The sequence below is a fragment of the Aphis gossypii genome, chromosome 2 (genome assembly GCF_020184175.1).
Source record: "Aphis gossypii isolate Hap1 chromosome 2, ASM2018417v2, whole genome shotgun sequence".
Lineage (NCBI taxonomy): Eukaryota > Metazoa > Arthropoda > Insecta > Hemiptera > Aphididae > Aphis > Aphis gossypii.
The window spans coordinates 5,341,476-5,360,648 of NC_065531.1; the positions used below are offsets into that span (position 1 = coordinate 5,341,476).

The following is a 19,173-nucleotide window of genomic DNA, read 5'->3' on the forward strand; positions in this document are numbered from 1 at the left end:
TACCATAAACGCGTGCATTGTCCCCATCTATAAAATTATAATATTGATAGTTTCACATTCATAATAATATATTTTAATTTTTTGTTTTCAATATTTGAGTGGATTTCTCAATTATAAAAATTAATTACCTTAAAAGTGGAGATTATTATCTATGATGAAATCTTGAAGATTTGTATTGATATTCAAATTTTGAAACTAGTTATGATAATTTTAAAATGCTCACTAGTTAATTACATTACAACACTACAGTTCTTATCATTCTTATAGACAATTCTTAACTAAAATATAAATACATTCTTCCTAGATGTATTAGATAATAATTTTAACTTTCAACTTTATAGTAAAAGAATTGGCTTTTTTTTTTAAAGGATATTGAATACATATAATATTATATTATTAATATTTGTTATACAATACAATACGTATATACTCATAATAATTAGACGATATTATATTATGTACACTGAACTATATTTTATAGCGGAATCATAGAAAACGTGTTGAAATGAAAGTATTGGAGAAAAATAAAACGGGAAAATAGTGACGAAATAGAGTCTTAATATTTTGATTTGATATTTTTTCGTATTTACTTCTCGCGCACGTATTGAACTGTTAACACGACGTTTATCACACTATTATAATATATTATACTAGTACATAATATATTATATACGGTCCATGCAACCATCGACATTTTAATATAATGTAGGTAACACAATAATTGTTTCATTCGTGTTGCGAAAAACATTGAACAATTTAAACACAAATAGATATACACGTAAACATTTATCGATACGTTTATTCGTTTAAAGAACGCATGATAACATAATATACGTAAAAACGTATAATAGTGAACAGTATAATGACAAAAATATTTGATCATCAAAAAGAGCAACAAGAAAAATAAATACATATATAAATAAGCACAAGTTACTTGTTTACTTCTCATGGAAAAATCATAAGAAGGAATTCCTTCTCAAGTTACTAGTGGTTTGAATAAAGTTTATAAGTGTCTTTGTGACAACAATCTAACACTTAATGAAGATGAAACAATGTTTACGACATTTTCAAAACCTTCACAAACTTTAATTCAATAATAATACATCAGCTGCACTGAGTGCACTGATAGTAAAACTTGAAACATACACTCATGTAAACGTATTTAAGATGTTTGAGGCATCCAATAATTACGTATTATTTTAGATAAAAATAATTTAAGGTGGAGTTTATATTTGCATAATCTAGTAGGAAAATTACTCACAAATGTTTGAACTCAGAGGGTCTATAATCTACATACTTCAATTTAATACATATATTTTTTTTATTTTAAACATTTACTTACAACATTGGACGCATTCAGTCTCAGTAAATTTTGCACGAATCTAGTCGAATTACTGGATACAACTCTCACGTTTGATTTTAAAATACCTATACTATAAAAACTTAGAAATATCTAGCCGGAAAATTAAAGTTAAATTTTAAAGTTTCGTTTAATGAAAACATTTTTAGTTTAAACCTAGTTAATTTTAATTCATAGTAACTTTCTAACTTAACGAGTTTGATTGAATACATTCAATTATCTATTAGAACAAGTTTAAGTAATTACCTATACCCATTTTAGTAATTACCACAAAAATCATGATGTTCCATAAAATTACAGGCTGACACGACGACTGGATAATAATAAATATATAATATTTAATATAAAAAATCAAAAGTTCAAAATACATTTTCTCGTATTACATACCTACATAGTTTAAATCAAGTTATATGTCCGAAAACACCATATACTGCAGCATACAGTGTTCAACATATATTGTATTAAAGGTGTCACAGTGTTTTAAAAAAGTAAATTACTGCCCGATCCACTTACCACCGTATTCAATTTAATTAATCAATCATCAATAATAATTATTAATTTAATATAATACTTCACATTTAAATTTAAAATGGCTTTTTAAATCTATATTTTATACATACTAATTTCTAACTTTTACTCCAATTTAACATTAATTAACATTTTCGCCAATTAAATTTAAAATTTTAGAAAACAATTAACATAAATGTTATCTTTAGTGGTAGTTGTATAGTACAATAACTATTTAGTTTTAATTGAAAGAAATTAGTTACTCGCACAATTTTGTATAATATATACTTATTATTGCATAACTATTGTAAAAGAACGTACAACAGCTGATTGTGGAATAACTCACAAATAAATAAAAATTATATTTTGAGACTTCAACTGAATATAATATTAGACAATTTATAAAATTATAATTTAATCTTTTAATCAATTAAGTTTAAGACATTTTATATGTGAACCTATATAATAAACTTTTTTCATCATCATACACTACGGTGAAAACTGGAAACATTATAAACATTATATACGAGTACTAAAATTGCATAACTAATTATATCTTTTTTGAACTTTAAAATATTATTAAACAAAATTAATTATTTTATACTATATATCATGTATATAAATTTAATACACATATAATTATACAAAATATAGAAGTATATATTTGTATAATAAATGTTAGAACAGACACAACTTCCTTATGTTTGCTCTTGAACTTCAGCAGGAAACAGTTTTTACTTTACTAAGTAGATTAAATCTATCCATCTACTGATGTATAAAATAACTAATCACAATATAAGACCATACTGCCCATGTGGCTAAGTATAATTTTAATAATATTAATTATGTGTTTCCCAAATGGTCACAATTAGTAAATGGATTTGCAGTATGTTAAACTGCATAACCTATACACAGATATATTTTTAAATACGCCGATTTTAGGTCCAAAAATTCTTTTATATTAGACTTATTATTTATAATAATACTGTTACAATATTATTTAATACGTATATCAATATATACAATTCAGGTATTCGAATCCTTTATATCACACGCACACAACATAATGTAACATATTACATATTATACATTTACTACGTTACGAATTGTTAAAATGCTATATTATATCTCTTTGTTACATTCATTCTTCCCTCAGTTTTACTAGTAAATGACCAGTTTTTATGAAATTCAAGATGGATATAAATTTATAATACTCCATGCACATCGATCGTACACATCTTTTACACGCATAGTAGGTACTTAGTTTACGGCTGCAACACATATTATTACATACCGATACCTATATTTTTCACTCCATGATACTATACAAACGAAATACTATATTTATTTTATTATATTCGTTATACTATTAAATTGATAAATTCGATGAATCAATTAAATGGCGCTTTCCGATATAACTATATTCGAATTTTGTTCTTCCGACATATATTTTGTATTTCAGTGAAAATGTTATTTATGAGAAGTTCGCCACATTCATTAAAAACAAAGTCTTTGTAAAAACCGGAACTCTTTTCTTCAACTTTCCTAACAAAACCACTTATAAATAAACATTTATTTATGTTGCGTGTTCTGTCATTTATTCTACGATAATTTTTCTGTGCACCCTAGGTACGATTATAGTTGATTTTTGATGAGATTCCTAATTTAAATATTTATTTGATTTTTTCTCGTTCACAATTATTATCGTTATGAATATTTGCATTCGAGAATGCGACAATGCTTTGAAATATTATACGCACTCCCGATGTTATATTTTTATGACACAAAAATATTATTATTATAGCCGGTGGTTATAAACCAAACACGGTAACAAAAAAAAAAAAAAATCAAACTTTTGTGATTAAAATACTTCAACATCCATTTTATTTTATAATTTCTGATAATATATTTTTCTTGGAAAATTAAAGGCACCTTATAAAATAAATTATTATAATGATAGGTAGGTAAAATATTTTTTTGATAAAAAATTAATTTCCATTATTTGACGTAAACTGCTTAAGATATTTATTTGACTTATAATTAATAATTAAAAAACAATAATTATCTATTTAAGTCAAAATATCATTCAACATCAGCTTTTTTTAAATGCTTATTAAATTACATTGTATTCTTCAATAATTTACCAAAGTTTTGTATTAATGGTCTTTACAATATTTCTACAACATTTTAAAACGCTCGGAGAATATTTCCTAGTGTTTAAACCAAAATATTTAATATACTTACTATGCTATAGTAAATCTATAATATAATTATTTTAATAAATAGTCATTGTTACATCCCAAACTGCACAATCTCTATGTTCATTTTTCTATAATAATAATTATTATTATATTTTGACTTAATACTATCACAGTTAACTCTTATAAAACATCTTTTGATGTAGTAATCTTCTTAAAATGAATTAATTTTTTTAATTTAAAAATACTAGACTGAAATAATAATATTTTCACTTTGTTAAGTTAAGTTTATTAATAGTTTATTTTCAAAACTATTCTCTAACTTTAAATTGATAAATATTAAATATTAAAAGACAACAGTTGTAGTATATTTTGTATTAAATTAAAACCATATTAAAATAATTATTGTTTTTGTATTCGCATATAAATTATAAACTGGGGCAGGTATATTAAATTATTATGGTGGCTCTATAAAATAAACATATTATATAAATAAAGAGGGTAAAAACAATAGCGTGTATTATATTGTACAGCTCAGTTAGTGGATGTATAATATATATATCATCTACAAATCCAATCTGACCATTAAATTGAAAAAAAAGGTTAGTACAAGCGAATAACAAAGAGGGGATCCGATAAATGCCAATCATGTGAGAATAAGGCGTGGTTTCTGAACAAATAAATAAAGTGCTACGACAATAGCAATTTTTATTATTATTAGACGTACAACTTTAATCCAACTACATAAATTATCATTTTATGTTATTGTCATAAATTATATGATTATTGATATTTTATGTATTGTAGGTCGACAATGAAATAATTTTTTGTTTATGTATAAACGTGTCATAATATTGACATTGCTATTTAACGCGGTCTTTATTTCAGATTAGTTAAGATTCGTACTATATTAAATAAAATATATTTTTATCTTTTGATTCCAAAAGATCTTTTTCACTATAGTGAAAAAAAAATACAATTATCTCTACGACGATTTTAAAGTAGATATGTGAAAACGATGTGTAATTTGTTTTTAGTTTTGAATATTGTTTTAACCCAAACGCCTAAACGTGATACAATAATATATAGTAATTCACGAAAAATAAAACTGTTATATAATATATAGAACATATTAATATGTCAAATATGAAATAATTATATATTATTTATGATGTACATGCGAAAAGCGTGTTACTTTATTAGTTTCCAAGTATAAGCACCTAGTGCAGTATAGACGCCCAAACGGCATGTATAAATTATTATACGTGTCCGTATTTTTACGAAAAATAAAAACAACAGCCGTACACGGAAAAAGTCGCAACAAATTAAGATGAATTATTAAAGGTCACACCGTTAGGGGTTGTTTATCCTGGTAGGTATAATATTTTTTTGACAAAAATAATATATTTCTATAAAGAGAGAAAAAAATCCATTCCGTAAGTTATGCGTTTAACATTCAGAACCATCTACACTGAATATAATATTACAACGATGAACTACCTACCTACCTACCGCTACAGCTTACAGTTTAACAGTTTGTTTTTAGAACGAGCTTATAGGTACCTGTAAGCACAATATGCGTGAATGCGGGTGCAGTCTAGTACTATATTATACCTTTATACGGCGATAGTAAATTATATTAAATTTTACCTTTGAAACAAGTTCATACGCGTTATGTACATCACAAGCCATTTTATTAGAATAAAATAAATGTTCACCGTATAGCCGTGTGCTATTGTGCTAAGAAGTGTGCGCGTATTACCAGCCGAACACGATCCATATATTATTATTATACGCGTTTGAATTTTGCAATTAATTAAAAGTCATTGCGCAGGAAAAGGAATGCATGGAAAGAGGTGATGTATTTAACTTTTATACAGTTAAGCGTATCGCTGTATCTATACGTAGTTACAAGAAAAAAAAGCCAAAAATAAAAATTAATATCGAAGAATATTCTGACAGTATTTTTGACGTTCTACTGACGTAATGAATACATAATATATTTTTGATGATAGTTATATTATGTATATTATTTAGATCGAAAACTTCGTATAATATTACGATTGGTAAATTGGTATACCTGACGTAGATCAGTCATACGTAAATTTATGCATTAAATGTATAAAACTATACATTACACTCTCGCGCGTCAGATATTTTTTATTTCCAAATCGATGTATACGAATGAAAAACCTAAATCGTTAACATTTTACGATTTTGCCTTTAAAAGATTCATTTTTAATTCAACGCAATTTTTTAATTTAATAATGAATTTACTCAAATCTAATAAACTAATTTTTGGAATTATTAATTATTCTTGAATAACATATGATTCTAAATCGCTTTTTTACTACTTACTTAAAAAGGATAATGAGATGAGGTGGACTTGGGTTATTTTAGAAAATTTGAACCACCAATTTTTATACTAAATTGTTTAAATTTTTTTTTTTCTGAAAAATTGCATGCAAGTATTTATAATTTATTTAAAATTTGAACACATAGTTGTCCAGTTTTCAAAATATTTATATTAAGAGTATTCGACCTTAAAAATGTTTTAAAAAACGAAAATATATATGTAATAATATGTTGTTTAATATTTATTATACCTAGGCGTTTTTATGAATTTTGATAAATTAATATACATAAATCAATAATTATATGTTCAAATCTTCATACTTCCAATATCTTTGAAACTTATTATCAAGGATCGGTTATTTTTCGTAAACAAAATAAAATGACTGAAAAACACTCAATCAAATTTTGGTTTTAATGATTTACTGTTTATAAACTTGAAAAAGTCAATAAATATACGTAAATATTCAGGACAATCATATTAAACGTATTAATAATTTTCTAAAAGTCGATATTCATCAACATAATAAACGGTGTTTATTTACGATAAGTTTTGTTAAGGTTAGTTTTAAAGTTAGATCTGGTAGATGTTTTCGGAAAATACGCGTTTAACACACACATTAGATTCTAATCTAATTTAATTTTAACTGAATTTGAACTGTATTAATTTTTCAAAGTGCGTATAAGAAAATAAATATAATACATTCGGTTACTGGATACTAATTTATCTTACGATGTTTATATTATAATGTATACGCTTTGAACACCCTCGAGTTTAAGGGGAAGAAAAAATGTAGAATAGAAAAGAAAACTCAACACAGAGATACTACCCGAATGATGTATAGATGCGTGTATGCGTATATTTCCATAAGGTCGACTAACGTTTTTCTTTTCACCGCCGAACAAATAAACAAGAAAAAAATGTGTTTTTTTCAGCACCATAATTTAAACATACATCGCTGAGTTCGACGGTACGTTGAGTTTCATACAAATCGAAATTACTGGTAAAACGATTTGAATAACTTTTGCACGTAATAATATATTCGAAAAAAAATTATTATTACAACGTTTGGGATGCATAATGCGTTTGACGATTATTTATTTCTAGAGCTGAAATTGTTTTAAAGAGCATAATTTTGATTTTTTTTTTTTTTTTTTGTAACTCAAATTCTAAACCAAACTATTTACTATTACACTTACAATATATTAAAGCAATAAAAAAACGGTAAAAAAAAACTTAAGAATTCTCTTACAGATCCTTTGTTATAAAAAAAATTGGGTTATTTTTATTTTATTTATTTATGTGAATAAAAGCATAATAATGTTTGTGGTTAGGTATATTTTTGATTATAATTGGTAGATAATTTTGTTGTTTACTCTTTACAGCAGTTCAAGTATTTAAGAGTATTAATCATAATTAACACAATTGTATATTATCAATTAATATCATAGAAAATTCGTATACAATAACATAGTAATATGAATAAAAAAGAGCATGTTAAAAGCTTTGCTTTATTTTTTAAAATATATTTAACCAAAACCTTATTAATAAGATGTATTATATCAATAATATTTTCTCCAATAAAGAAAATATAAATAAACTATAGGTATTTGATATTTGAATTATTCTTTGAAATCAGATAAATTTAATTTTAATAAGACTAGAAACAAATTATTAAAACCTTGCTTACTATTGCTTTGTTTATAATATTATTGTACACCTTATTATATATACGATCAAACTTTTTCAAAAGATTGCGGTATTCAGTATACTTGTTATTAAATACAGAGCAATAAGAAATTAAATTTCATACAACATTTTTTTTTTTTTTATTAAAAATCATTCTTATATATGCTTAAATTACTTTGAAAATGTTTGATAGTTGTAATTTGTTTACTAAGTACTTAGAAAAATCATAGTAAACAAATCTAAAAATGTAAAAAAAAAAACACTGGACTAACTGGACAACTAAATTAGATTTTCAATAAATTAGTATGAACATTCGAATCGCTGTTATAACCAAAATACTATAGGTACTTACATCATTGTAAAAAGTCAAAAATACCAATATGTTTCAGTTTTAATATAGGATTTAAAATATTTAGGTTATTGAGTTCATATTAATTGTATACACAAATACAAAATTTTAAAGTACTTAAATACGAGTATGTATTTTTGTATTTTAAATACATTTCAAATTCCTACCTACTTATTTTTATATCTTGTATATTTAAAAATATTAAATACATACAAATTTTTAAAATAAAATACCGTAAAGATTTAATACATTCAGCATTAAATAATTCTGTTATAACTACAGCGTATTGCTAGGAGCCGTTGAGAAGATAGCTTTAAAAATATGTGTGTCTTTAATATTTTATATCAAATAAGTAATAATTAATAAGTTTTTAATCATAGTTATAAATCAATATAACTATTTTATAAATTATAATTTTAAAAATATAAGTATTTAAAAATATTTTAAATGCTTTTAAACTATATTTGTAGATAAATACGTTTTGAAAAATATATTCAAATAATAATTGGAAAAGTTTTTTTTTTTTTTAATAAGTACTTATTAACTCATTTTTTAAAACTAAATTACTTCCTGGTTGGTTAGTTTACTTAGTTTACATTATTCATTTGAATGCAATGTTTCTCTTCAAAAAATATTTTACTTTATTTAATATTAAAAAAAATATTAGTTTTCAGCTTTAAATCAGTTTCACTTCATGTTAGTTTTTATAATGTGATAGCTTAAGCCCTGACTTACAGCGCTATACGAACATGGAATATTTTAATTAATAAAAAATATAATTTACAAGTGTCATTTCAGAAAAAAATATATATATACTTCGAGATTATAGTATATGAAAATGAAGCATTTTAAGCACTGTAAAACTGTTTCATACGAATAGCCCTTTTTAATATATATTTCTAAATTTTGCACACCAATGTGGTTTATTATTATTCCCTCAGTTATTATTTCAACTTTTTTTTTTTTTTTTTAATACATTTAATCAATATAAAGACATTTTAGCGTGGACGTATATATTTAAAAATATCCATTGTTCTTTTTCGGCTTCGTTTGATAAACTATTGTTATTTCATCGAAATTTTCCTCGATTATGATACACTGAAACAACCCACAGTACACTTATTTAAAAACGTTGACATTTTCTCACATTTGTCAGATTCTAATCCAAACGGTATAATTAAAAACTAAAATTCTGTATACCAAGGGACGACAAATTTTCTCACGAACATACTCGTATATTTCATCTTATAATTGCCAATAAAAATAAATTACATAAACTCAAGACGGTATGCAATTATATTGCGTAATTAAATGTTTAATACAGATACATATTATATTTTATAACACATGTGAGTACCATTTTCTACTTGTGAACATTATTAAATCCATTTATGATACATGCCTTTTTATGTTTTATAACGAAGATACTCTTAATATTATAATTTACATCAAGGGCGGTATTAAGAGAAGGAGAATCATTTGGATTATTTCTCTGTTTTATAATTTAATGGCATACGTAGTGTGTGTACTAAAATGGATTCTACTACAATAACAAGTATATACTTAGGATATTATTGTTAATGAATATCAAGTTTTTTTAAAACCTATGAAAATTTAATTATTTATTAGTGATTTGTAAAACATTTTTAATTTCTATGGATAAAAATTTTACGAGTTACGACGTATGAAATATACAGTTCAACTTGTCATATTTTTTATTCTAATTTCGCTTCCCCTTCTCATTTGTGATTGATAAAACTTTTTCCTTATTTATGTACTACTTGTGTGTACAAAGTCGATTGAAATAGTTATTAGATGCAAGTAATGTTGTTTATCAAATTATTCATTTACCATTAAAATATTTTAATTTATAGTGCCCTACAGTGAAAACTGACATCTTGCAGTTTAATTAATAATTTATCAACGGAGCTGACACAGAAAAAGCATCAAAAGATTTGACACGTGTCGAGGTGTTGTTGAAAGTAAAATACACGTGTGCTTGTACACCTATATAACATTTCAACGCAGTCGACAAATATGTTAAAAATTTAGCATAATATAATATGCCTATTATATAATGTCTCTTCTGTAATAATTATTACAAATGTACATAATATCCAAACCACGTTTTAAGTACCAACTATTTTATAAATGAGTCACTTCACAATATTTCGAATGAATGTTAAAATGTTCCTTTACTCTCAACAACTAATTTGACATAATTATGCTGAAAATGCTGACATAACTCGTTACCGAATTATTAAGAATTAATAGTAAATTTATAATACAAAATATTTAATTAAATTGGTTTTCGTTTGTCTTCCATTAAAATTTGCTTTGAAACGCATGACAGAAAATTTCAAAAGTTGACAGCAAGATTAATAATCATTCGGTGTTAGTAGTTTTCGAAGTGTAAAAGTGTAAAAATATATAAAAACCACATTAAATCGACAGAAGTAATAAAGTAATCATAAAAAAAAACTAATCATATTTCTTTCCACGAAATAATAGAAAATTTCAAATTATTTCTTTTTACTTTGGTACTCGAAAGAATGTTATTAATTAATAAATCGATCGATGCAAGAGTATAAAATACGAACAAATTCCAATACTATAAGAATAATGACGTTATTCCAATATTGTATGTAACTCAGTTTTCATATAATATATTATATTTTTAATAATAACAATAACATTATGTTAACATTATATTGTCGATGTACCGGATCAACCTTTGATAATACAATTTATTATACACCAAACGTTATTATAATACCTACATGAAAGTACAAATGGATCTGCATACATGTATATAATTTAATTTAATTATATTTATTCCAAGTTGCATAAATATATTGATTGGTTTAATGATTTACTAACATTGAATAGACCAATCATGAGAGACACTTAATCATGTTAAAGAATCATTAGATAAATATATTAGGTAATTCATTAGATGTATTAGAATTTATTTTTTTTTTTGGATATACATGAAGTATGATTGTTTCTGTTTAAGAGGAAATATTATAATTGTTTTTGTTGTTACACATCAGTTATTTGACTGTTGGTAGAAGAAGTGTATGTAGATCATAGTATTATTAGCCATGGTTTTTATGTTACATATAGTTAGACTTACCAATAGTGGTGATCAACGTCAATGAGTACAGGAACGAAGATGCAAAATTCCAACGATGTCTTCGGTCTACCTGGTTGGGACCGCCGTACTTTCTGATCAACGAGTCCTGGAACTTGAGAATCTCCTCTTCGGCAAGCCTAGTCCAGTTGTCACGGTAAAGGATATTTAAATCTTCTGTGATTTTCCACAGCTTCTCAACAGTCTGCGCCCTGAGCTTATCGTTCCTCGCTAGCTGATACTGTGATTGCGATTGTTGCTGTTGCTGGTGTTGCTGTTGCTGTTGCTGATGCTGTTGCGGCTGGTTGTGCTGCTGTTGTTGTTGTTGCTGTTGCTGGGTCTGAGGTTGGGGTTGTGGTTGTTGATGCTGCTGCTGACCGCCTCGGATTGATTGCACACTGTCTCGTCCACCGTTTTCCAACGTCATGAAAGTGAAAGCGCCAAACATTGTGTAGCCCAACACTATCAAGCATATGCCAGCACCCGAAAGCACGGTCGGAGCAGGGTCACAACAACTGTGGCTAGAAACATAACAAAAAAAATTTATTTTAAAAATATTTTTAATTATTAAAAATTAGCTCTGCTTGCGCCATTTTCAGTAAATTTTAAATACGAGTCCTCTTTGAATATTTAACATCCATTAAATAAAATCTGAATTTTTCAAATAAGAACTCATCTCGTTGTTTTTGATCATAACCTAATTTTTAATTTTTGTATGATGAAATGTACTAATTTTACTACCTACCTATATATTTTAATACACAATGATTGAAACTGGAGTAAAAATAATAATAATAATAGCAATTTACTTTGAAATTAAAAAAAAAAAAAAACATTAATAATATAGTGGACAAAATGTTTTAAACATTTTGTATTCAGTTGTCAGTGCTCTATACACCTATATATTAGTACTTTGGTACTTTCGCGAGTGACCAAACCCATACATTATAATATACGATAAACAAACACTTGGAAAAAAAGTACTTATATTTTATACCACCGTGAAACATACGTACAAACTTGTATGTATGTATAAAGCACATACATATATTTATTGGACTTTTTACATTTATAAATGGAAAACGAGAAATAATACTATTTATGTATGTAAACTTTTATACGACGAACAAAAAGGGACTTTTCATTGAGTCATGTTTTGTTAGAAAACAGAGATTACTTACCATCAGTAAATCCCGGCACATTTGAACAATATATTTCTATTGTGTTTGGTGTTGAAAGAAATAGTCCTGCAGTTAACGCGTTGTTCCTTAACTATGGAACAACTCAATATAACTTACTAATATTTAGAATATCATAATAACATCCACTGTGTACCGATACGAACGAATTTAAAAAAAAAACTGTTGTTTTATGTTGTTTTTTTAAAATATATAAGTATTTTCTCGTTAACATTTTAATATGACGCCGGAGTTTATTTTAACAACCAATAACAGTATATATATATACCTATATATCACCATAAAAATATAGTTATATTTTACGAAACTAAAACATTTCAGAATTAAATATTTACACTGTCACGTTCAATCTGTTGAATATTAAATTGAATTTATTGTTCAAATCATGTTACAATCAATATCTATTAAAAACGATAAAATACATATAATGATAATAATTTCAAGTTAAAATTATCGTTTGAACTGTATTAATATTTTATAATTTATATATACCTAATTCATAAACCGTATTAGCAAGACGTGTAAAAATATTTTTATGACGAACAACATCTCTAAGGAATAACTTATTGGTTTTTAAGTTTTGTCATACATTAATTATAATTGCCAATTTAACCTGGTAACAGCTACGCTATAATTTTGCTCAATACGGAAATACTATTAAAAAAAATTGCATTGAGACCCTGCAAACGGTTGGTATAGTGATGGTAGCGATACATATTACATATTATAGATGTTGTACACAAGCACTAAAATGTTATCAATACGCAAATACGCTTCAAACTGTCATTTAGCACCATTAAAATTGTAAATGGACTTTTTGGGAATGTTTAAATGGAACGACGTGACACTATTCCAATCTCAGATCGTAGTACAAAACGGTTATACTTTAAATCACTACTGCAGAAATGCGTCACGGTACTGACTGGTAAAAATAATGCGAAGTTAGACAATATGAGATTTTTTTTTTAACATTTAAAATGAAAAACGAAATTCACATGTAAATGGAATGAAGGAAGCAAAAAAAGCTAGAATAGTAGTAAAACCAAAAAGACAAATAACACGGACGCGAATAAAATGCGTAAGAAGCGGAATGTTTAGTTGAAAGGTGAGAGTTAGTGAATGAAATGTAGATCGTAGAAAGTCACACAATAACGAAAAATGACATTTTTTTACCCATTGGGTTAACGTTCCTACGTGTTTTCTTTTAGTAAAGAACCAAAACGAAGAAACAGTAGAGGGATACGAAAATCTGTTAGTTTAAAAACGGAATCCAATCATAATGCTCACTTGCAAATTGAAACCATAACTAAAAACATGAATGTAAACACAATGCTGATTCATTTAATGCAATAGTAAATGGTTTGATTATTATTATTATTTTTTTTATAATTATTATAAATGAAAATTGCCATAATATTTTAAATATACCATCGGTGATAAGTATATTATGATTTTGCTGCTAATTATATTATGACCATTCAAAATGTTTTAAGTTTTAATAAAACAATATAATATTTATTATGAAAAAGATAATTGTGTATTTTAAATTAAAAAATTAAGAATATTAAGGTTGTAACTTAACATTTTCACGATTATAGCTAAAATGTAATAGCTAAAAACACAGACAGTTATTCGGAAAACAATGTGTAGTTAAGTACGTCTATAACTTTCTAAAACACAATGTACAATGCTACTACAGCAGTATTAGTAGAAGTACTTTTATTCCCCTCGTAGGATGTATCGGAATCGTATAAGTGCATACTTTGATACGAGTATCACAACGAACGACCAAAGTTTAACAACACAGTCATACACCTAAGAAGAAGAAACGTATTAACTTCAAATGGTATACAATACTATAAGAAATTACGACGAAAATATCTTGGTGTAGCTATTGTTTGAATGACATTTAAATAGTTCAAACGAAATAAAAATCATCGTTTCCAGCTAAAATAATTATTAAAATATTTAAATTAAATCAAAATAAAGCAATCACATTTTCAGCTAAAATAATATGATAAATCAACCATACTGCTTAGAGTTATGTGTCCAAAGACTTTAATATATTGATACATTACGAGATATTATAATATGTGTTAAAATAGTAATATGCGAAGTTACGTCATATTTTTCGGGTCTGATGCTATTTAATAAGACTCTGAACATCACTACAGTAAATATTTGTGTGGAGCTGCTATTTGCTTTATGTATAAAATTTATTCAAATTTATTATTTTGAGATTAATTGAAAAAGAAGCAAATACTTAATCGATCGGTTTGTCGTAAAATGTAGATAAATATTAAATGATTTATACTGCAGTATAGCCGAATAGTACAACAGTATAACAGAGTGTATCGCGAAAGTCTTACTTATAATCAGTTTGTCTGTGTATGTATGTGTTATTTATAGCTGTATAAGGAATTCGGTGGACTCTCATTTTGGGTTTCTTAAAACAAACGAGTAATAAAATTATTTTGGTCACGTCCTACGACTACAACAACCACACGAAACTGTCGAAACTGCGTGTGTACTACCAAACCGTAACCGCCGATCCAATACGTTCACTATGGACTACTTCTAAGAAACTGTAGTATAAGGTAATTGAAAAACATCAAATTATAGAAGTACGGCCATTAGCTAATTTGTGGCATCGTGTGTTCCGTGGGCGTCTCACGTTTATAGCGAGCAATGTACACACCGGAGCTTGTTTTCCACGTGCAGATGACCACTATATTATTTTTCGATATATAATGCACATCAAGTATAATATTTTTACGAGTATTTTTCCCGTAAAGAGTAAATGATATATTATTAATACATAAGCATACCGTTGCGAGTGGAACAGTTCAACGCAATGCAATGTAATCCTTATATACTTATCTTTATACAATACTATGTATATAAAATAACAGGTCTATTGTATGTATCTACCACTACGCTTCTGACGGTATTATTGAAATTTTTAATATTTTTTCTCCTCGTGAGTTTTTCAAATAATACTACTCCAAGTGTTCTCGGGTTGCCCTTTTCCACATTGTTGACCAAGGGAAAGGCTTGCAGAGAGCACACGTTGTATATCGTTTCTACACTTTTTTAAACGAAACTTTTGAATAATTTCACTATTTTTTCTATTTTTTTTTTTTTTTTTGTACCGAATAACCTCCCTCTTCCAAATGTCACACCTTCATTGTATTTTCCATTTTTGGTCTTTTGAAGAGAGGAGAGGATACATGTTGTGTATCAATGTTCTAGTGTTTCGAAGAGGCATTTGAATAATTTCACGAATTTTTTATCACAGAGTTGTTACAAGGAGTTGTAACCTAATCTTCTTCTTTCCTTAAATGCATCATCGTTGTAGTATTTCCCATATTTGACCAGGTGTGGAAAAGAGAGAGGATGACACACATTGTATTTCAATGTTTTAGTTTTTCGGCGAGGTGTATGAATAATTTAATGATTTTTTTTTTTACAGATAGTTTTTTGTTCACATTTGGCTAAAAAAAGATAAAGAGAACACATGTATTTCAATCTAAGTACCTACCAATTTTTAAGTGGAGCATCTTAAATAATTCTACGTATAATTTGTTTTTACAATAAAATTGTAGCGTATGTCTGTGTTTTCTTTAAACTATCCTATGACCTGCTGAAAAATTGAATCGTGAATCAAATATTATATATACTCCTTTTTATACAGTTATTTAGAACAATTATATTAAAAAAAAAAAAAAAAAAACTATATTACAATATATAAATTTGAAAATGCTTTTAGATCAATACCTTACTTTAAAATTTATAATTTAAATGGTTAAAATAATAAAATTATTAATCGTAATATTGAAATAGTATATCTGATGAACCCTTTTTGGTTATACCCTAAAACATTTGCCCACTATTAAAGTTAAAATTATAAAATAGCTTTGGACAGTAACCATGTCCCTTTTAGATACATACAATAAATACTTAAGTTTCGAATTCCAATAAAAAATAACGTAGAAATATTATGATCAAACAATTTCTACAATTACGGCAATAAGTTATTTAGGTAAATCTAACTTTTTATTTATTTATCTATTTTTTTTTTTTTATCTACCGTATACATCACGCTAAGCAAAGTCACAATAATATTATTATGTTCACATCGTTTTAAAATATTGATTGTTTGACCACTGCCGTTTTCTGTTTGTATATAAGTAGCTACATAAAGCGATTTTCATGTGTCTACAATCATTATTTCGAATAGTTTTTATTTTATTCGATATTGTTTTTGCATAATTTGTAGTTATTTCAAAACAATGTTTTTTTAAATATTCTATCTTTTTTTTATTTCTTAAGTTGTAGGCATTATTAAATTGCAACATACACTATTTATTTAATACTCCAAAACAAAATATTTTTCGGAATTCTTTGATACATAAAAATCAAATTAACGTCTCATTTAAAATTCAATTTTAACTTAGGTACAGAAATATTATTAATAATATTTAGCTTCGAAATTAAATATTAAAAACGTACGCTGTTGTCAAAAAAAATAGTTTAAAAAATAAATTACTTAAAAAAATATTATGATAAGATAAAAATTTGATTTATGGAAAAAAAATATTTTTTACTAAAAATAGTTAAAACATTTTTAAATATAAAATGTAGACACTTTAATGAATCATCTGCTGTACACAATTTCATGTGAAGTTACGCGTATGCATTCATTGATGTGTGTATGTGTTGGTGGTCGGGTTGGTGGATGAGTGTGCACTCGCTCTTAAATAAGTTATAATTTACTATTAGTTATTATTGTATATGTACATTGTACACCCTTGCCATTTCATATTGTATTTTGAAAACTAATTAATAGAGCTGAACCACTTTAATGGTCGGGGTGAAACACCTGAACCGGAATGAATCCCAATATATATATATATATATATATATATTATTATAATGGCATTTCATATTTACTTAGCGAGTTGCATTATTACCATAATAAATATTTTCCAATAGTAAACGTATTCCGATGCTACTGTTGCTGCTGGTGGAAAAGAAAAATTATGATAATGAAGAACTAATAGTACTTATTGCAAATTTATATCACTCCGTGAAATGTTTTTATTTTATAATATTATTTTTTCAATACAGTCTGAATTCAATAATTCATAATATGTTTGATTATTATCGTGTTAAAATGTTTACTGACCATTATAAATTACAACAAGAAAACTATATTATAATTTAAAGTATTAAGTATGCAAAATTGTATACTTAATATCTTAAATTCATTGTTTATATTTTATGATATATCAAATAATTGAGTTTATTGCAATGGATAAATTGCATATTATTAAAAATAAACGAAAATAGGTAGACATACAATTTGCAATACAATAATTGAAGCAATATAATGACGTATTAAAGAATTCAATTTGTTGAATTATGATTATTAAATATAAAATAATATGCAATTGTATATACTAATATGAAGATTGTAAATTATTCAAGGTGTTGGTTTCTTTAATAGACAAGAAAAAAATAAAGATAACTATTTCAATGTTAATACTGAATATAAAAGGACTGTAAATATTTTTTTGTTGAACGAAATGCTATGTGGGTTAGCCACATTATAAGCAAGTTTTTCGTAAAATGAGTTTGATCTCCTATTTTATTACTATTTTCGAATATCTTGTCATAATCATAGTGTAAAGATTAATTCCAATTTCGTTCACAATTAATTTTGTGTATACTCTTCAAAGTCTTTTGTCTAAAATTATTATCAGTAATCGTTTTCGTAATCATTATTATCCATAAATTAATCTCATTATAAACTTAGCACATTAATGTACAGTAATCATGATAAAATTATAAATGCTAATAACAAGCACCATGTGTATAAAATAGTATTTTCAATAAACTATTAAACAAATTTCTCATTTACATTATAACATCGTTTATAATTTCAATTGCACACCACTGAATAAGTACTTATTAGAGATATGAGTACGGTAAATGTACATCATACAATTGTATCAATAAAAAATTTATTGAATTTGTTATCAATTAGTGATTTGTTAATTTTTTATAATTGATTATCGTAAATATAATATCATATAATATTATCAACTAACATCCAACACAAAATTTAATAGTATGCACAAACCATTTTTTTGTCTTTTTCAAAAAATAATATAAGCTACCTATTAGTCTACAATTTACACCAAATTACAAATATACAACCTTTTACTGTTTTTTTTTTCAAATTACAGATATAAACTATCCATAATTTATTCTCTATTTCTGTTAAATACATACTTAATTACTTAAATAAAATTGATCAATTATTAACTATGTGCATATTTTACTCTGTTCTTTTTTATATTGTACCTAAAATACCTAATTA

The 19,173-nt window shown here is 25.7% G+C and overlaps 1 protein-coding gene across 2 annotated transcripts in view; it reads right to left on the bottom strand.

Moving 5' to 3' along the window:
* The window catches only part of LOC114129789 (TWiK family of potassium channels protein 7-like), a 101,430-nt gene that overhangs the window by 5,982 nt on the left and 76,275 nt on the right, over positions 1–19,173 (bottom strand). For both annotated transcript variants that reach the window (XM_027994627.2, XM_050199689.1), the window contains one exon: positions 11,593–12,110. In XM_027994627.2, the coding sequence (XP_027850428.2) occupies positions 11,593–12,110 (518 nt within the window). The remainder of the gene's footprint in view (positions 1–11,592; positions 12,111–19,173) is intronic.